Genomic DNA, 21,463 nt, shown 5'->3' with positions numbered 1-21,463 from the left:
GAAGATTGGTGTCTAAATAGACATGTGGCATTCTTTTGATCCTACGAAAGACAAACAAATATAATTAAAACATAAGAAATTAAATATCAAAAAATCATATGAAAAGCAAAGGTGAGATTGTTACAATTGTCTCATTGATGGTACGGGCCCAAGAGATATCATATCCGAATAGAACTTTGTCGCCATCTTTAGGTTCACCTCTGGCTTTCCCACCGGGTAGACGAGTAAGCTGCAAACGTATGGGTGGAATGTGTGCGCGCTTGGTTTAATTGGGACTTTCTACTTCGGCTTAGGCAGTTGTTGTTGTTGTGGTTGCGCAGCATCCTGAATCTCCTCCTGAATCTCATCCTCCTCCTCCTCATCATCATCATCATCACCGCCACTACCATCATTTCGTTCCTTACCATTTACATCATTACCATCATCCTCTCCATCACTGCTACCACCACCATTTCCATCCTCATCCTCATCATTACCTTGATCCCCCTCTTCCTCAATCTCTGCCACTTCATTACCACCAATCAATCCATCACCACCAATCCCTCCATTACCACCATTACCGTGGTCACCATCCTCCTCATCATCATAAGCATCATATTCACCTACTTCTAAATCTTCATGTTCTGCGACTTATAATTCTTCATCGCTTGGGGTTGTAGATACAACAACAAATGATGAAGACGACGATACAGAGGAATCAGCACATGGTTCATTCGCGGATAATTAAGGCTACCTCACTCGGTGTTTTTCCTCGTAATAGACCCGCATTTAGGTATTTTTGGTTGCAGGGAGTTCTGGATGGATGAATTACCAAGACATTCTTGTCCTTTTTATTCTTGTTACTGAAAGGCTAACAATAAATATTTTTAAGAGTCGTCAGAAAAAAATCACAAAACAAACGACTCTTACAAAAACAAACGACTCCATGTATATCATCAACGATTCTCATTTGTCGTCTTAACGATTCAAGCATTTTTTCTTAACGATTCTTCCTATTTTTTAGGTAGAAGACCAAATATGTGTGGTGCAGAGTCGTTCACTTCTAGAATTGGTCGTCCATAAAAGTCGTTAGCTGATTCCAATTATGTGGACGACTTTTTCATTACTTGGGACAAAATGGTGGTTTGGAAAATCATGGAGTCGTTGATTAATAAAAACGGTCGTCAGAAAAAACCACACAAGATCGTTTTCACCTAAACAAATTGGCTAACGATTTCCAGATTATTTCAACATGCATGTCAAAAATCGTTAAGAAAATCAAAACTGGTTAACGATTCTAACCTAAAAAACAAATTACTACAAAAAAAATCGTTTTCTCCTAAACCCTAATGGTTGACGATTTCTACGAAGCACAACATGCATATGAAAAATCGTTAGACATTCAAACTTCGTGATTAACGACTCACATTCTGAGAAATCAATTTCTCGGATTCAAACCCTAATTTTCAGCAGAACATCAAATTAAACTAAAACCCAAGTTAGAGTAGGGGTTTTAAAGGACATACCATCTAACTGGAGCAATTTTTGTCCGGAGGTTTTGATTTCTTGCTTGTTCTCGAACACTCCTTCGCCGCTTTAACAGTATCAACGAGATTGATAATTTCATTGGCTAGTCTCGCAGACTGCTTAGTACGTGCCATGTTTGTAGAAGAAGTTAATCGTCGATTAAAGTTTTCGCATCGACGATTTCGACGATGAATCAGATGGAAAAAAAAGTTTCTCCACGGTCGTTAATGGAGGATGAGGAACTGATAGAGGGAGGGGGAGAGGAGAAGAGGAAAGGTTTTGTGTTAGATTGAAATGGGGGCTTAGCTTAAGTCTTAATAGGATTTTAGGATTATTTTTGTGAGAAGGGTAAAATAGTACTTTACCATCATTTTGGAAGCCCCTTAACTATTCTGGTGTAGGTATAAATTTGTTGAGGCTCCCAATTAAGCCTTGCTTATGAACCATACCAAGGTATAATTTTGGAAATCACTGTTGGATGAATATTCAACCGGCACCCATCGCTACTCCAGCCTCTTCTCTGCAACACAGGCAATAAACGTATAATTAACTGAGATGGAGGAATGACAATTGATTGGTAAAAGAGTAAATACCTTTTCTAGCACGTATCATTTAGACCTAACAAGGGTAAAATATTGATATCTATGTATTATGTTAGTACATTAGATTTTTGAATATACCTCCACGGTTGATAACTGTATGACAACAATGGCTCCAGCCTTCATATTTTCCCTGCCAACGGTGAGATGCAATAGCACTTCATTTACGAAGCAAAGAAAGTATTTATAATAAAAATGCGAAGCAATACAGATACAAATGTAAAGCATATAGTTAATCAAATGTAAAGCATCATTTACTTCCACTTTTCTGAAGTATACAAAGTGGTCCTTGAGGAAGCTAACAATTCCCTTGAAATTCTCCTCAGTAGCAGGGACGGAGCTAGAAATTCCGTGCAAGGGGACTAATCAATAAATTAAAATTTTAGGGGGCCTAACAAGAACTTTTTCTTAGAAATAATGAGGATTACCTAGGACTTTTAATAAATTATAAACATTTCAGGGGAGGCGGGAGCCACCCCTGACTTCCACTAAGCTCCGTCCCTGCTCAGTAGAGAGATAATGTTTACTGACGAGAGAGGGGAAGTCTGAATGACAGAGTTGCACTTTTGAACGATCAGCTTATGCATCTAGTTATCTGCACCTTAAGGACACCATTGTGGGCAATCAATTTTTCAAGCAGCTGTTGTGACGTCACCAGAAAGAAAACTCGAGTGTTGAATCACAGCTTCCTTATTCTGGCCTATGTATAATGATTTGAATCATGATATTGGGCATACCAAAAACTTTCAAAGCATATAAAGGACTAGTCCTAACTTGGATGACCTTATAAGGGGTATTCTATGGGTGGTTTAATTACCTATATGCCCTTAAATCCTATAAATTACTAATCTATCTCTAACCTTAATACAAAAATCTATAATCATAAACCTAAAATCAGTTTCAACCCCTTCTTCTTCCTCCTCATCCTCCACAGCCGAACCCACCTTCTCCTTTTTTTTCATCGTATCATCGCCGAAATTTAATCGTCGATTCGTGAAAATTTAGTCGACGATTAAACTCATCTATATAATGGTTCGCCGTAAGCCAGTATCTCGTTCTAATCGAGCGATTGAACAACCCATTGAAGAAGAAGAAGATTTAGAGAGTGAAGAAGAAACTCAAAATCAACCACAAAATCAACCGGAAGAAGAGATTGAAGAAGAACCAACTCCAGAAATGAGAATAAGAAGGTTAGTTTTACAAACCCATCTCGTATTTGATGTTTTTGATTGGTTTGATTGATTTAATTCGTCAAAATCATGTTTCTGCGGCGGTTACAGGGTATGGTTCGGCGCAAAACAAATCTTAGATGTGCGCCAAGCTGTTCTTGAAACTGAACCCTGAAAGTGCATATGAACGGCTCGGCGTATATCTGAAATTCGTTTTGAGCCGAACTTAGTGACACAGAGACTTATATTTAGGATCGGCTTATTCGATGGTGTTAGTTTTGTGCCGAATATGTTTTGTGAATTTCAGAAATTTTGCATGTGCGTAGGATCGGCTTGTATGGTAGTATTAGTTTTGTGCCGAACAACTGTTGTTTGAATTTCGGAATTTTTGCATTGCTTAGGATCGGCTTGTATGGTTGTATTAGTTTTGCGCCGAATAAATGTTTCAATTCATAAGTCTAGATTCGGCTTATTCGATAGTATTAGGGTTGCGCCGAATATCATTGTTAAAATTTCATAAATTTTACAAGTGTATAGGATCGGCTTATTTATATGATATCACGTTGCGCCGAATACATGTTTGAGTTCATAACCATAGACTCGGCTTATTCGACGGTATCGGTTGTGAGCCGAATATATAGGATCGGCTTATAATTGTTTTGTGGTATGAGCCGATCCACTGTAAGCTAATAAAAATTTCAAGACATGATTCGGCTCATATGTGTTATTTAGGGTAAGCCGAGCCTTCTTATTTTCTTACAAGTTTTTGGATTTCCAAATCTCTTTGTTGTTCGAATTAGTCTTATAACTTTCATACTTGTGTCAGGACCAATGCAGCTACAAAGAGGAAGAAGATGGAGGTAACACCTTCTACTTCTAAAACTCCCGATCCTAGAAGAGGAGGTAAGAAAAAATTGGGAGCGGGAGGTAGAGGAGGAATTTTAGAAGAAGAAGCTGAACAAGTAAGAATTGAAAGACAAGAAGAAGGAATAGCTGAAGATGAAGAAGTTGATGATAATCAAGAAGTTCATCAAGAAACACAACCCCAAGGAAAACCAAAGAAATACAAGAAAGGTAAGAAGGTGGCAGAACCCGAGAAAGAGAATAACGATGATGATCGACGGATTGGGTTAAGTGAGAGCTATAAAAGTGAGATTAAGTATAGGATATAAGTGTACATGTGTATTAGAAGCATTGGGTTCCTCATCAATGTCTTCATCATCAGGATTTGGCTCATAAAAATCATCATCTTGAGTTTGTGTTTGAGTTTGACCTTGAGTTTGAGTGGGTGTAAAATCATTCTTATAATCTAAGAAATCAGCCATTTGGGAATCATTGGTGTAGTTGATGTGTATTTTCCTAGGTTTTTTAGATGATATATGACCCTCCTCATCCTCCATTGAATCAAGAATTAGAATTTTCTCACTTTCTCCTTCTCTTTCTCTCCTTCTTAACCAAACCAAAACTTTGATTTTTTTTCCTCAAATTTTTCATCTAAAAAACTCTTATAATTCTGAAAGTTATTTTAATCACTAAACAAAATATTTAATCACTAATCAAAATTATTAACACTAATACGTAAAGGGCAGATTTGCCATTAAAATTTTTTTGGGTTAAGAGGTTATTTGATTTTGCTATTTCACAACCTTTTTTGTCTTCATTCAGTATGCCTTAGAAGATTTTGTTATGCCCAATATTATGGTTCAATGATTTTGACGTGCTAAGAACGAAAACCCAATTAGAACTCTCAACCCGGGCTTGCCGTAGAGCAGACAAGAAGTGTGTCATAGGACACTAAAAAATGCTCAGGTTGCAGCAAGAAAAAGTATATGGCCTTATAGCTAATGTTAGTTTCTCAATGTTTCTAGGGGTGTGCAACAGACAGACGGATGCGGATTAGGAGTCACCCGCGTCAAATCCGTCAAAGTTGCGGATTTGAAAAATCAAACCGTGTTCGGCCCAATCACCCGCGAATTTGACACCCGCGGATAAACGGATGATACGGACCGGATGCGGATTAACCGCGAATTTAAAATGAATGTGTCTTATCCCATCGCTATTTGAAATTTTAGTTGGTTTATGATCCACAAGCTCCGGTCCAACGATCGGAGGAGCAGTTAGATAATGTTGGTCATAGACATGCTAGAGAGCGCAATGGTCTTAGACCGGATGTCAACGCACGCCAGTGTAAGATTGACTCCTTAGAGCAAAAGAATGTGAAGTTGCATGAGGACGTTGAGGTACATCGGAGACGCACTGTGGAATTACGGGATTTGCATGAGAAAGCTAAGAGAACAGATTTGGAGCGTTCAGATGAGACCAAGGTGCTCCGGGCGCAGAAAGATGGTCTTATTAATTGGAAATGCGATCATATGCCTATTATAGCACAGGCTGAAGATGATAAGGAAGCACGGAGAAGGCTTAAGCGGGATTATGTTTCCCTATGGAAGGAGCGGGATAGGCATATGCTATCTTGTCCTCATGGTGACATGTCCGTGACTCCTGTGGAAGCCCGACTTTTGCTTGAAAACGAAGGTCACTTGTACATCAGTTTGTGTATCGTTTCGCCATGATATTTGGTGTGAGTTAATATTTTTGCTTTGCTCTTGCAGAGGTTTGTAAGGCTAAGTTGCGCGTCAATTGGGGGAAGAGAGGGTGGCTAGGCGGGGCCTTGATCAGGAGATTAATGAGTTGGTGAGCGGTCATGAGGAAGAATTAGTTGTTGCCCAAGCGGAGAAGAATGAGAAGTTTAATAAGCTTCATGCCGGGTATAAGGTGGTGATGACAAAAGCTTGTAAGGTTGCTGTCCTTCGAGAGCGTCAACGAGCCGCCACTGCTGCTGCTGCGAACATCATGATCCCTTCCCCGGTTGTCGAGTCCGACCCTGTGCAGATTGTCACTGACGCCGAGGATGAAGGGGACGACGATAAAGGGGCTCCTGATGGTGAACAGACTTAAGCTTGCTCATTTTAACCTTTTCCTAGTTTTTCGTCTTTATTGGAAAGTCCTCCGTTGTGGGAGGCATGACTTTGTTGTTATTTTGTGGTAAGTCCTCGTATGTGGGAAGCATCTTTGATATTGTTACTAATTGATTTTTGACAGTGCCGTTTGGCGACCACCTTCATTTTAATTGTATGATATTCTTATCATGATTTGGCTTTGAAAGAGTTTCGATTGTACATTGTTGGTCCAACCTCGGGTAACATATCCAAGGAGTGATATATTCCTTTATTAGACATGCTATGTCTTATGGTGTTAGACTAGGATTGTAACAACTTTCGTTTAGCCTTGTATATTTTTTTTAGTGCCAATTGTAGGAGAACTTGTTCCTTGAGCTTGTTGTTGGAGCATATTGTCAAGGGTGATACCTTGGTTGATCAATCCTTATTGTGGTGTAAGATAGAGTTGTAAAATCTGGGTATCTCCTGTCATATCAGGACATCGTCCGATAACATGATAGGGACGACGTTACCTTAGGTCTGTTTTCCGTGTAAGGTAACATGGGGTGATTTTACCCGCACTGTTTTGTTGTAGAATGGGAGGTGTAGCCAGCATCGTGCCATGGTTGTTGAGTGTATTTGTGTGTTTGTTGGAAATGCAAGTATGATGCAACTATCCTACATGCATATATAAATCAGAAAAAGTAAACACATGTGATGATAAGAATTTAAATCTATACAATGTAAACAAGTAATACACAAAAGGAATAGTTTTATTAATTTCAAAAGAGGGTGTGAGACCTTAGTACATTTCGAGGGAGGTCGCATGACCTGCTTACAAGGAGGGGTTCAAAGACCTGACTTCTGGATATCAACCTTCATGGGCTGTATATTGTACTTAATGAGAGATAAGCTATAATTTCTTTAATGCTTCTCATTAATTTGAAGCAACATTTTGGGCTTTGCTTCCAGCCTACTTTGTAAGGTAAGCTTGCTTAAGAGCCTAATTGGGCTTGGCAACATTTGTGCCATCTTGACGGATGGTCAAGGACTTAATGTATCGCCAAGGACTTTGGAGAGGGTGTGCTCTCCCCTTATGTATGTTGTGACCGGTTGAGGTGGACATCTTTGTGCGAGGCAAGGGTTGTAACCCGAGTAACTGTCCAATAAGGATAGTAAGGCGCCCGTGGACGCAGCAGCGTCTATAATTCAATCAATAGCCAATTTTTGGGAAGAGTTTCACATGGGTCCTGTTGATGGCTTGTTGATGGTGGATGTAGCATGATGTGTCGTGATCTTGGATGGGTTAACTCCTTAAAAGTTGCTTGTTGGTTGTGGAACAACATTCTCCGTTCCAGGTTGATTCATGTGTGATACTCTCCATGACTTTTCTTAGGTGTGCCTCCGACCTTGTTATGAGGACGAGGTTCGATTTCTCCCTTATCGGGGAGGTTTTGTGATTTCTATAAGAGCCGTATGGTCGGTCTCGAGGTTATGGTGTTGCATGAGGTTGAGGCGTCAGACAAGCGTGTTGGTGCATCTTTTATTGCAATGTAGTCATGAGCTTCAATCGAGTTATCAATACTTCTAGCCCTCCTCGCCTGTGTTTTTGGAGAATTTACTTTTTTCTCGCCGTTTTGGACGTCCATCTTGTAGCAATACTTTGCTTCGCCAGAGTCTCCAATATTTTCTGTCACTCCATCAGGCGTAGGAAATCTTAGCCTTTGATGGTAAATCGAGGCCACTCCTTTGATTTCGTGGACCTAGGATCGTCCGACAATGGCCGTGTAGGATGACAATACATCTACCACACAGAAAGTGGTTAAGGTAAGGATTCTTCCAACCCAGATTTCTAATGTTATTTTTCCTCTTGGACGGGTTGATGACCCGTTGAAGCCAAATATGTTGTATGTTGAGGGTATGAGCCACTCATCTTTGAGGCCCATTTGTTTGAATGTTTCATAGAATAAGATTTTGACAGAACTACCACCATCGATCAAAATTTTGGGCATTGCCCAGGGTAGTGTTTTAGTCTTCGCTTCCTCGCCCTCGTGCTCAGGGAGTGCGATAGCCGTTGTGACTACTAGTAGGTCGTTATGGTTTTGTTGGTGCCTCCGAGGCTGAAAATATGATGGGTACCTTTGAAGTTTCGTTTTTGAATTCTTCCAGTAATATTTCCCTCTCGTACGGGGGTGGTTATCCCCGAGTGTGAAATGGTATTGCAACCTAAATACTGTGCCTCGCGAGGGATCTCCGCACGATGTACGGGTGCCCATGTGGTGGGTGGGGTTGTTGGTTGTGCAATGTATTCTTGGAGTTTTCCCTCATTAATCATATCTTGCAATGCCTTTTTTAAGTCCCTACACGAGTCTGTCGTGTGGCTGTGAAATTAGTGGAATTCACAGAAGTCATTCATATTTTTAATTCGTTCTGGTTGCTGACCTCTATTCCATGGATAAGTGATTTTATGTTGTCTGTCGATCTTCTTGAGGATCTCGGATATGGGAGTATTCAATTTTGTATAAGCTGGGTCAATGAACTTTCCCTTCTTCTTTTGGTCCTTGTATCTTCCTTTTCATCCTCCAGTCCGATGCTTGTCGAACTGGGTTGACCCATTGTTGGATCGCCCTGCTCCTGGGCTGGCACTGGTGGGTTCTGTGGTTCTACCACGTTTGCTCCTCTACTAGTTCCTCTTGCCACCTTATCATAAGTTCCATCCTGGAGTTCCTCCAAGGCTATGTAGTCCTCTTGGATTTCTCTTAATTTGCCCAAGCTTTTTGGCATGGCTTCATACATGCGGATAAAAAGAGGGTCTGTCTTTCTAAGACTATTCTTGAAACCTAAGATTGCATAGTCTTCAGGGACCTTTCCGATCTCAATATAGAGTTTTCTCCATCGTGTCACCAGGGAACGAAGCGAATCGTTCGGTCCTATAGATATTTGAAACAACGCATCAAATTCTGGTCGGATTCGACTGTTATGAATATATGTTTCTAAAAGCAGCTCGGATAGATGAGCAGACGACTTGACTGGTCCTTTGGGTAGATTATTGTACCATAACAGGGATTCAACTCTTAGACTAGCCGGGAAAAATTTACATAACACCACATCGTAGTGGTCCCATTGGGTCAGTGTCATACGATAAGTCCTAAGGTGCTCAATTGCATCTCTTGCTCCTGTGAACGGGGGTGTGAACACCGGTAAGGAGCACTTCCTTGGGAATTGTAATTTTAATAGATTTTAGGATAAGGGAGATTGTCCTGCTTCTTGCATGACCACTGCCAACTTCTTGTTCTTCTGCTTCCCTGTAGCTTCTCTATACATTGCCTCGAGTCGGTTGACTCGGGCTTGGAGTTCGTCCTCATCTCGCCTGGTTTCGGCGTTCTTTCTCCTTGATCGCCCTGAGTCCTCGTCCGATTGTTCAACGTATGACACAATCTTAGAGCGAGTTTTCCTCGAGTTCTCCCCTCGCTTTGGGTTTGTGGATGCGAGATTCTCGGTCTCATAGTCAATATTTACTTCGTCGATTCGGTTCTTGTTTCGTTTGTGTTTCGGATCAACATCTGATGACCCTTCGGATAGGCTACCCTCGTGGTCAGGCACACCTCTACTTCCCTTAAGAAATCGATCCGCTGTTTCCTTGTTCGAGGTGTCAGTGATGTTAATTCGTTCGTCGTCTTGCAGATGCTCGAAAGGGTTTTCTTCCTCCGGGACTTCTTCAATGGTGGTGAGTGGTACCTTCTTTGTTACTTTGCGTTTTAGCCTGCGGTTTCTCCGTTCTAGCTTTCTATTGCGTTTTTCTAAGTTCTTCATTCTCTTATCATGTGCCTCTTGGGTTCATAGGATGGCTGCAATTGCAGCATTAGCATCCGCGAGGTCTGAAGGGTTGTCCTTCTTGACCTCACCACTTGCTGCTTGTCTCGGCAAGAAGCTCAACCCTCCTGGCTGAGTAAGACGAATATCGTCACGCTTCTCGAAGGGGTTTCCCTCGCCTTCGGAGCTAGAATTATCAGTTAGTCCTTCCCGATATTGGTCATCGGGTTGTCCTTCGCCTGGGATCAGAGGCTCGCCTGGCTCCATATCGTCGATTCCTTCTGTTTGGGCTCCACTATTTTCTCCTTGGCTCACACGAGTAGATCGTCGCATTACCATTACCTTCCCTGCAACATATGCAATAACACTTAATTTGTCTTTTCTTTTTGAAAAATGGGGCCCTATATTTGCAGGTCACATGCAATTACTAAGTCATAGTTCAGACTGGACAGTTTAGTACATGAAGACTTTGCAGTAGATTTTGGAGATATGTGAAAATGTCAAAACATCCCTGTTTGCATGAGGTGTTGATGATGGAGAAAAGGTATTTTTCCAGTCCCCTCTTTTCGAGGAAATATCTCCTTCAACACGCCATACCCCTATAGGGAAAGAATCTAATTATGACGATTGAGTACGTTTTCCCATTCTAGGAAATATATCTCATCATCTTTCAACTTATGATTTCAAACAAAATTTTTAAGAAGGAGATTCCAAGATTATGGTGAGTTTGATGAAGAACATCATGAAAAGTTCGTCTTTTTCAACTCTCATAAGGTGATTTCTTCCTTATGTAGCTTACTGACTAGCATCTCTTCCTAGCTCTTTCATGGAGGAGATCGTTTGAGTACCGAAGTATTTAAAACTTCATATTTACTCCGATCTACAACTCTCCTGAGCTACTTGAGGAAGATTCTAAAAATCTTGAAAATAAGAAGAAATCTTAAAGAAAAATAGTGAAAAAACGTAGATTTGTTGATCTTGAGGTTCTTCTAGACTTCTTAGATCTTGAAGATCATTTTTGAGTCTGAGTTCTACTCATTCATCCCAACAGAAATCTACTTTGTAGTGTGAAAACACTTCTCTTACAGAGATTATGAAAACAATATAGAGTTGTTATTAGGGAGGTAGATTATATCTTCATACCTCCCTGTTTCTAGCGCCAAAATGTATATGCACTACAAGAAAATGGGCATTTAGTGACAAATATTTTCTTCACAAAACCACCTTATTTTGTCGTCAAAAAGGATCTGGGGCGATTTTTTTTTCGTCAGCTAATCATCGTCGTGGAAACGTTTAATGGTCATAAGAAATTATTTTAATGACGCCAAATTTTTTGTTATTGTACAACTCTTTCAACAACTACTATAATTTGTCTCCAAAAATAAAGTGAATGGCGAAAAATTATCTCATTAGAATTATTTTTGGCGAGGGAAAAACTTCCTCAATAAATTGTTTTAATGACAACTGATATTCGTTTCAATAATAAATTATGCCGACCAAATGTTTTGTTTTTATTACATACCGTAGCTACAAATATTTTCATCTCCCAAGCAACCTTTTAATGACTAATATTATTGTTTTTGAAAGTGGTTTTCGAAAAAAAAAATTCGGCCAAAAAATAATGAATTTATGGACCAAATAATTCGCCTACAAATAAAGAAAATAGCGAGAACATATGTTGTCTTGAAATAAATGTTTTAGAGACTAATTCATTGGCCGATAGAAATAATTTCAGTCGACAAAAGTTTTCGTCTCATAACTAATGATTTTCTAAACTAAGAATTTCGATCCAAAATAAACAGTTTTTAAGAATAATAAATTTGTCCATGAAAACAGTTTTATAGACAAAACCTTTCGCCAGCAAATAAATTCTGAGACCAAAAAGTTTGCCTCCAAAAAAATAAAATGTAAGCGGATCTTTCGTCTCCAAATACTTTATTTATGTGAAGAGAAAAATTGTCATAATATTATGTTTGTGCACACAATTATGTTCGTCTCCGAAAGATCCATTGAAAAATATTTTCATTTATACAAATAGTTTTTGTTTACAATCCAACACAACTCTCCCATCTCTTATTACATTCACAATGGACTAATAACTTCTAAGTTCTAACTGCTCACTTGTGTCGAAGCTATTGAAGTTATTGAAGAGTACTTCTAGCACCTATATATAACCGATAACATAAAACTAAGTGGCTTCAGATTTTCGAAGGTGCAGCAACAGCTGCATGAATAACCAATACTCAACAGCTGTATTCTTTGTATATCTTTCTCTGATTGTACATTTCCTATAGGTCCAGCATCCATAAGAAAATCATTATAAAATGTAGCATCAAAGACAGCAACAAGGATTTTTATGTTTGTATCCATGCTACAATTTTCAGAAAAAACAAACTATACGTAACAATAGTGTGAAGATGCAGTACTTACTTATAGGAGCACGGAGTAAAAAGCTTGTAACTCAAATTGAAAATCTGGGTGATGTTATTCGGATTATGATGCTGAACAACCATGTTCCACACTTCCACTGCATGTAGTTCATTCAATAATTGAAATTTGTGATTGGGGTCTTCACTCTCCATTAAAGTTGCAATTGAGCTTAACATGCCAGGGCACATGGGCTGTGCACTGAACTAGAGGTGAAATGACATTTTTACTGGCACGACATGTAACAGCATAAGCTAAATATTTCACGGCTCCCCTGCCAGAAAAAAGACCATAAGAAATAAACACGTCAAACTCAGATGGAAAGCAATCTTAGGAAGAGTCGTGTTAAGAAAAAATGGTGCAAGGGGAGCACATATAGGAATTATCAGAGAACTTACTCGACACAGCTTGATCTTCAGCAATTGTTTTGGCACTTCTACTTCTCAAAATCAAATGAAAAAACATTAAGAATGCAACATGAAAAAAGAAAATAAATAAAAGGAAAACAAAAGAAACAAGTGTGATAATTAAACAAGTTTAATACCATCCAAAAATATAAGGAACCAGAACACAGAGGTTTCTTTTCCGCAAGAAAAAAAGTTCACTATTATAATAAAACGCTAGTTCTACGTACTGATCAATGATATTACTTCTGAACAGTTTGCTCATTTCTTGGATTTCTTTGGTGCCCTACAAACAAGATCAAGGTGAAAAGAGGACGACTATCAGTACAATGATCTTAGAATTTTTCAAAAGTAACTGAATGCAAGAGAAAAAGGAAACAAGAATAAGAAGAAACTCTTACCCGGTAGCTGCTTGAGGTGCAGGTGTGGGTGCTGCCACTTTATCGACGGGTCCCTGTTGCATATTATACCAACTTGTAGAGATCAACTCGAGGAAATAACAAGGATTCAAGACTCAACGATAGAATCTTAGTGCTTCTACTCTCTAGACTTAACTTGACCTAGAATGTCTTTTAAAATTACACTGCAGTTCTGACACAGTGCAGTAAATAATGAAATGGCAAGACTAAAATTGCTATTCCCTACATATATATCTAATATTGCTATTCCATACATGTATATCTTAATCAATTCTATGCAGAATTCACTAAAAGTCCAATTAGTTAACTACTGATTTTTATGTTCTTAACATGTATGACATGCATACATAGTTAACATTACCCAAGCAGTAATCAAGCCAGGAACAAAGATACACACATAGTGTCCGAATTTAGAATAAAAATTGAAAAATGAAAATCAACAAGTTTATCAGTATCTTACCGCTTCCAAACGCTCCTCCCTCCAAGCATGCTTCCTTTCTCTGCTATCCTTGTTCTTAGCACGCTTAGCCTCAAACTGGTCAGACAAAGTCTTCTGTCTGGCCTTCTATGCCTTGGGTTTGTGAATACTTTCCATGAATACACACTTGTTCTTGAACACATTACCCTTTACCCTCAAGTACATATCATGGTACATGTGCTTGTCAATCTTCTTTGCCTCCCTGTACTTACGGAGCAACCTCCTGAGGACACGCATTCTCCTCATCCAGATAACCTTGGTAGGCAACCTAGATTCTCTGGTACCCTTCCTCTTACCTGTTCACAGAGAAACTAACAAATTGACCCATTGCTACCTCTCTACAACACATAATATGAACCAGTCATTGAATTAAAGAAATAAATAACAAAGCTAACATTTACACGATAACACCAACAATGGAATTAGATTGTTAAATTAACATAACCAGAGTGACGACCCTTGGCCTTGGCTTCATTCATACGACAAGCACGAGATCTAGAGTGAATCACTGTTGGCTTATGAATAATGTAACCATCCTTTACCAACTTTCTAATGTTTTCCCTGAACACACATACACCAAATAAAAATTTTACATGGACCATGCCTTTCCCAATGTGCATCCTCGTGCTTGGACATGAAGGTACGGCTGAAAGTTATACATAATACAACAGCCTGTCAAATTCATACATTGATCAACAATTAGATATACAAAGAGAGAAAACAAATCAACAGAAAACAAATCAACTTATCAAGTAGTTCAGTTATATACCTACGACAACCATCTGGAGTCCAATTCATAACTGTGATGGAGAGTCATGTCGAAAACGAGAACCAACTTTAGAAACAGAAGCGGAGAAATATTTTACCTGCTTGATGTAGAAAAAGAGATGGAGAAATTTGAGAAAGAGTTTCATCTTCGGGAAACCCATAATGGGAGTACGAGGGTTTTGAGGAATTTCTTGAGGCAGAACACACAACACGTTGAGACGTGTGAGAGATAAATGGGAAGATTTAGGGATTTTCTTCTAGAGCTGGCATAAAAGTAGATTTTTCTGATACGTGGTGAAATTTTAGGCGGGTTGATTGGGAGGGAAGTTCGGTTTGCACAAAAATGAAGCGCCAATAGATTTTAGATGCAAAATTTAACAGCCCATGATTAGGCCCGTCAATATTTGTCCGATATCCGGAATCCGTTTCCGAATATTCGCGATCCTATAAGATTTTATCCGTTTTATCGAATATCAGATCGGATATTCTATCGGATATTTCTTCCTTAGTATATCGGAATCGGATTAGGCTCCATCAGAATTGTTAATATTAGATATCCGATAAAAACAAGGACTGATTTGTAATTTACCCTAACTATATTTGATATCCAATATGAAATGCTTGACAAATTGAACTTAAATTTCAATTATGAACATGTTTTATAGAGTTTTTAACATTTTTATTGGAACCGGATATTATCGTATAAATATCCGATATTTGATAGCTTAGCATATCAGAAACGATATCTGATTTTGATATCCTATATGATATTATCGGATATCAAATATCCGATATCTGATAGCTTAGCATATCGGAATCAATATTTGATTTTGATATGCTATAGGATATTATCGATTATCGAATATATCCAATAGCGCTTAACCAATCAAATACGGATTTCCAAATATCCGACAGATATTCTTCCATTGACACCCCTACCCATAATAACCTGGCTAGTTTGGGACCTAGTCCAGTTATTTGGGGGTTGTTACTAGATGACAAAAAAAGGTCATTATAAGGAACAAGACTGTGACATTATATTAAGATCAGAGACTCGTATGCAGATTTTTATTTTGACCTACGTGATCTGATCTAATTTCTGATTGAGAATCCGTTTTTAAGTGCAAAAAATCGGTAGATTTCAATTCACTAATCAGTTTATGAGACACAAATCCAATTGTATTATAGACTATCGAGGTAATAATGCAAACTTGTGTTATGAGGAGATTATCATATTGAGCTGGACATGTGTAGGAATAATAATATATATGTTTTGAATAACAAGGTCGATCTGATTTTTATTAGGGAATCCATTTTGAGAATGAGATTGATGAAATAGAAATAAATCTCGAGTTTCCGATTTTCTAATTCGAAATTCCACAACGAACTAATCGATATTATTTTAGTAAGTAATAAATCTTGAGTTTCAGATAACGAAATGATAAGAAACAAAATTCCGACATTCGAGGATGAACACCCGTCTGAAGATGTATTTGACATACAACAAACTGAAGATTGTCCCGTTGAATAGTAAATATAAGTTTCTGAGATCGAACTTATATCGAACAAGATTTGGATATAAGATGCATAAATATGGATTAATAAGTAATTTGCTGATCTAGCGGGGTCGATTTTATTCCTAGACGTACTCTGGTTCACATTGTTAGAGATAAACCTCTGGTGGATATTCTGATCAACCAAATATGGAAATTAGCAGATCTTGCAGTTCAATAGTATATTTAGAGATCCATTAAAGATATTTCGGGTGATCGGAGTGATAAGGAATACGATGGTTCACATTGCTAGAGATAGACCTCTGGTCTACATTCTTATCAACTGTATATTAAATAAGGCAGATTTCTGGTCTAATGTTGTATTTAGGGATCCGGTATAGATATTTTTGTTAATCGGAGATCAGACGAGGCATACACTGGTTCAATTGCTAGAGATAGACCTCTGGTGTACATTTTAATCAACCAGATATAAAAAAAAAAAGTAGATTTTCTAATTTAATAATATATTTACAAATACAATATAGATAATTTGGCTAATCGGAGATGACACGAGGCATACAATGGTTCACAAAATAGTGGATAATCTAACAACGATCTAAATGCTTAATATGTAGACAAATTAGGAAATCTAAATGCTTAATATGTAGACAAATTAGGAAATCTAAATGCTTAATATGTAGACAAACTAGGAAATCTAAATCCACATGTTTTGCTTATTTTTTTTCCAGAATACTATGGCATCCAAACATTTCGTATAGTGTTGCAAAGTCCGCAACTTGGTATGAGCTTTTATAGCTCCATTTGCTATGGGAATTCGAATCGGAGAAAACCCACCTATACTAATCCTATAATTTCTCTGTCGACCACTCGATTTAAACAACAGCACCTCAATTTCATGGATGATTTCTCGCCACCTAAATTAACTTGAAGTCAGACCCTCCCGGAGCTTCTTGGTTTATAGTTTCTATGTCGTTGCATCATATTTGAAGTTCGAATCGACTCAATCTATTTCGATGATGTAGCAGGCCAAGTTTAAGTCAGAACCCTGCCAAAGTTTCATGATTCATAGTTTGTTTGTGGTTATACCGAATTTGAAGTTCAAATCGATATTGAGCTTCATATTTATAGATTTCGATGATGTATCATGCAAAGTTTGAAGTCAGAACCCTCCCGGAGCTTCATGATTCATAGTTATTTAGTCGTTACGAAGAAAACACACTTTCCTTGATCCGCATGACAGTCTTAAATCAAATATCTACCGTCCAAAGATGTTCCTAATCGTTAATCTCAAGCTTCTTCGATATAATAGTCACTCGAAGTAGCTATAATTCGTATGTAAGTTCGGTTTCATGCAAATACGAATTCTATAGAAACATGAATGCTTATTTTATAGACTAATTAGGAAATATAAATAGACAAGCTTTTGCTTATTTATTTTTCTCCAGGATACTCTTGCATCCAGACATTTCGTATGCTCTAGTGCTGCAAAGTCGGCAACTTGGTACGAGCCTTTATAGCTCAATTCGAATCGGGGAAAACATACCTATCCTAATCCCATACACATTCTAATACTACATTTAATTTCTCCTTCGACCACTAAATTTCAACAGCCGCACCTCAATTTCATGGCTGATTTCTCGCCACCCAAATTAAGTTGAACCACCTGTTAAGATCCACAGTTGCATGTGAGAAAATTCCACACATGCAATATCAATTTTGTTTGAAATGCAAAAGATAAAGCATTTATCTTGGGAGATATATGCATCAAATAGTCTGCCTACAAAAGCCAACTAAATAGTTGTACCAAAAGTCAATGGAGATGAGCCAGCTGTGACCGAAGATTATTATAGAAGACATTGATTTCAGCTATATATGTAAAAATTAGTATAGAATTTTTGTATTTTAGGGAACTAGATTATTTAGTTTTCAGCTATATATGTAAAAATTAGTATAGAATTTTTGTGTTTTAGGGAACTAGATTATTTAGTTTTTATTTCTTGACTCATCTTAAATATGTAAACATCACTGTATAAATACAAGTTCCATTTTTCTCTCCTTCTACAACGGAAGAGACAAATCCCTTTACCATCAACTTCGAGTCTTCCTCAGGTCTGTGTTGTTCTTAGTTTCTCATACTCATAAAACACCTAGCAGAACCACTAGCTTGTGATGGAATATATTCATTAACCATGAGCTAATGGATACATCCCATAGGTTGCTTCTTCTACCCCACCATAACGTGTAAAGAAAAAAAAAAAAAAACTTCAGGAAGATATGGATGAACGAAAAATTTCTGATGCGGTTGTAACCATCAAAGAGACACTTATTTTAGTGGGTTGTTTTGAATTAGGATAACTTCTCAAATTTTGGCGGGATGCAGATCAAAAGAAAACTTCCTTTTGGCGGGATCCTTCCCGCTCAGTACTCCATTTTTCTCATCTATAAATAAAGCCCTCGGATCATTGACTTCGACTCACAAAGTTCATATACATCACCTCTGAAAGTCGGTATTGTTCTTTCCAGATTGTTGTTTAACCCTTTAATTTTCTCGATTCATTAGTAGATTCTAAAGCTTGATTGTTTATCTCAATGAGAAACAAAATTTCTCATCGTGTGATTTCTCTTTTTTACATGGATAGTTTCTTTGTGTTTGATTCAAATCTTTAAATATATATATATATATATATATATCTGTGTGTTTTTAAGTGTTCTTATGATCTTGTATTTCTCCTTAATAATCAGGTTTACACACTACTAAGACATAATGGAACAACGTTTGGAACGTTTGGGTGCTCCAAATGATGCTGGTAAAGTTTACTAATTAGAAAAACCATATCGGCAAATGATTACAGTTGATACCGAGATGCAATTAGTTTTTTCTTGAGATGTCCGCAATGATTTCAAATATATTCATTGTTGTTTTTATAATTGCAGTATCTGCATTGGGGAAACAGAATGTCCGTGGACGATCACGTGGCATAGATCTGGATGATTGGTTCACCCAACATGGAAAAATGTCCATCAAATTCTCAGATATAGTGGGGGAACCAATCTCCACAAATAGATGCAAATTATCTACAGAATGTGGCATAATTGTTCGTGACTTTGCTCCGATGCAACATACCTCTTGGAAGAAAATTCCTGAGCAAGATAGGGTTGTTCTAATTGAACGTGTCAAGGTAGGCAGAACTCTTCCAAAAATGTGTTTTGAGATCTTTTTTTGATCCACCTGTCAAACTTTATTATGTTATTATAGGAAAAGTTCGAACTGGACACTACGCGGCCTTCTATCAAGAAATACCTAAATGATTGTATGGCTCGAAGGTACAGCAACTATAGGACTCAAATGTCAGCACACTTCAAAAAGTGCAAAACTATTGAAGAAGCTCGCTCGAAGCCATTCGAGAACGTCTCACAAGAGAATTGGTTATGGTTATGTAATCATTTTGCTTCAGAGAAATTTAAGGTTAAGCAATTGGTTCTTAATTTGTTTTCTTATTTATAAATTATAGGTTATGCATATTTATTTTAACTCTGTATTCAAATTTCAGAAGCGGTCCGCAGCAGGGACGAACAACCGGAAGCAAGTCGAGTACAACCACTGTGGGGGTTCTCGGGTGTTTCAAGTGCGCTTAGAGAAGGTATTTCTGATTAAAAATCAGTAATGTGTAAAATGTAACTATGTTGTTCTTTGTTGATATTTTCTCTTCTTCTTCCAGAAAAAACTTTTGGGTGTGCAAGCTGCCAAAATACAAACGTTTTACGATACTCACACGCATATCAAAGAGGATCAGCGTGTTTGGATATCTGAAACAGCTCACGTTCAGTATGTATGTCGAATCAACTGCGGATTACACTTCTAATTACAGATTCTTTGTGCACTTTCTTTATAAATATGCAGTGGTTTAAAATGTTTTCTAAACTGTGGAGAAGGTAGTCTAGTCCAGGTTTTGAAAAAATGAATTTTTTATATTGACAAAATCAACTTACATGTTTAGGACAAAATGGTTGAGATGCATGAGCAAGGCATTGTAGCAGGAGGTACACCTGATAAAAATGAAATATACGACGAAGTTCTGTAGAGGAAATCAAAAAGACACCGTAACCGCGGGCTTTCTGATGAGGAGATAGAAGAACTCTTTGCACTCCTTGCAACCAAGGATGATAAAATCAAGCAGTGCAAAGACCAATTTCAACAGATGAAAGAGGATGCTGCAAGTTTTCGACAAAATGTCCTTAATCAAGTACTGGCTCGTAACCCAAGTGTTGCTGCAGACTTGAATCCTATTCAGGAAGATGCTTAGTTTTTATTTTCCTAGAATCACAACCTTTGAAGTTTATTAAGAGTTTGGCTTAGGTGGATGCTTAAAAGTGTTCCTTTTCAGTTTGTTAAGTGAGTGTCTCTGGATTGTTAGTTTGTTTAGTATTTTATAAGTGTCGGGTCTTTTAAAAATTTTCAGTAATGTCAATGAATGTCTAGTTGGTTTTCAAGATATGGTGTGTTTTTTTCCCGTAATTTCATGTTTTCCATACTTTTCTGTTTGTTAGGATTATAATTTGGTACCATGACAAGAATATTTGTTTCTAGGATGAGTTTTGGGGTCGCCATGACATTAAGTATGACAAGAATCATGGAAGGTTATTGGTTCTTGTAACGTGATGATATGGCTTATTTCTCTGAAAGGAGGGGGATCTCTTTTTTTTCTTTTTTTCTGTAAAGTATGAAAACCTCCATACAGAATTTTATTAAATGGGAATTACAGAGTTTTTAACTAGTAAAGTATTGAAAGTTTGTAATCTCATAGTCATTGAATCCCATTAAGTTTCAAATGACATGCTTCAAGGCTTGAAGATTGTAATGGTTCACTTCAGAACCTAAGAAACTAAATGAGTTTTTATTGTAATTCCCATTAAGTTCTTTCCTACTTCAACTCCACTAAACAATGCACGATGGCACAACTAACTCCAAATTAATAGCCATTATAACCATGACTGATGAACTCCTAAAGACCAGGACTAACAATTACAATGTAAAAACTACTAGATAAACAATACATAATAGATGCAGTACTTGCAGACCCTGTCAGACTTTGTAGTTCGAGTTTAGTTATAACTCAAACATTCTTCTAGGGTTACGACAAATTTAAGAAACTAAGAACAACACGGACCTGAAGGAAGATACGAAGTTTGTGGTTAAGCTAATTTGGATTCCCATAAGTCAGAAGTGCTGCTCTTGAAATTAAAAGAAGTATTAGAATTTGTACAGGATTGGGAGAAGTGGGTTTTCTCCAATTCGAATTCGAATAGCAAAATAGAGCTATAAAAGCCCTCACCTGTTCGCACATCCACCACCAGTCCATATCACTCCTTCCGGCACCTCACGAACAGCACCAGTTCTTCTTATGCGTTCACCAGCAGGTTAGTTTG

The 21,463-nt window shown here is 37.8% G+C and overlaps 1 protein-coding gene and 1 pseudogene across 1 annotated transcript; both read right to left on the bottom strand.

The window, feature by feature from the left end:
• Nucleotides 1–279: 279 nt before the first annotated feature.
• LOC113316275 (prostatic spermine-binding protein-like) lies at nt 280–1,640 on the bottom strand. Its single transcript, XM_026564489.1, has 2 exons — nt 1,514–1,640; nt 280–623 (listed from the first exon to the last, which is right to left on the bottom strand). The coding sequence occupies exons 1-2, from the start codon at nt 1,638–1,640 to the stop codon at nt 280–282; spliced, it is 471 nt and encodes a 156-aa protein (XP_026420274.1).
• An 11,398-nt stretch (nt 1,641–13,038) lies between these two features.
• On the bottom strand, nt 13,039–14,608 carry LOC113315122 (annotated as a pseudogene).
• Nucleotides 14,609–21,463: the final 6,855 nt, after the last annotated feature.

This window comes from Papaver somniferum, chromosome 10 (genome assembly GCF_003573695.1).
Source record: "Papaver somniferum cultivar HN1 chromosome 10, ASM357369v1, whole genome shotgun sequence".
NCBI classification, from domain to species: domain Eukaryota; kingdom Viridiplantae; phylum Streptophyta; class Magnoliopsida; order Ranunculales; family Papaveraceae; genus Papaver; species Papaver somniferum.
The sequence above is the reverse complement of the archived record's forward strand: the minus strand, read 5'-3'. Positions and strand labels throughout refer to the sequence as shown.

Coding starts and splice junctions, on each gene's coding strand:
- LOC113316275 (XM_026564489.1), bottom strand. CDS start 1,640: ATGGCACGTACTAAGCAGTCTGCGAGACTAGCCAATGAAATTATCAAT. Junction 624..1,513: donor TCCGGACAAAAATTGCTCCA/GTTAGATGGTAT, acceptor TATAAGTCGCAG/AACATGAAGATTTAGAAGTA.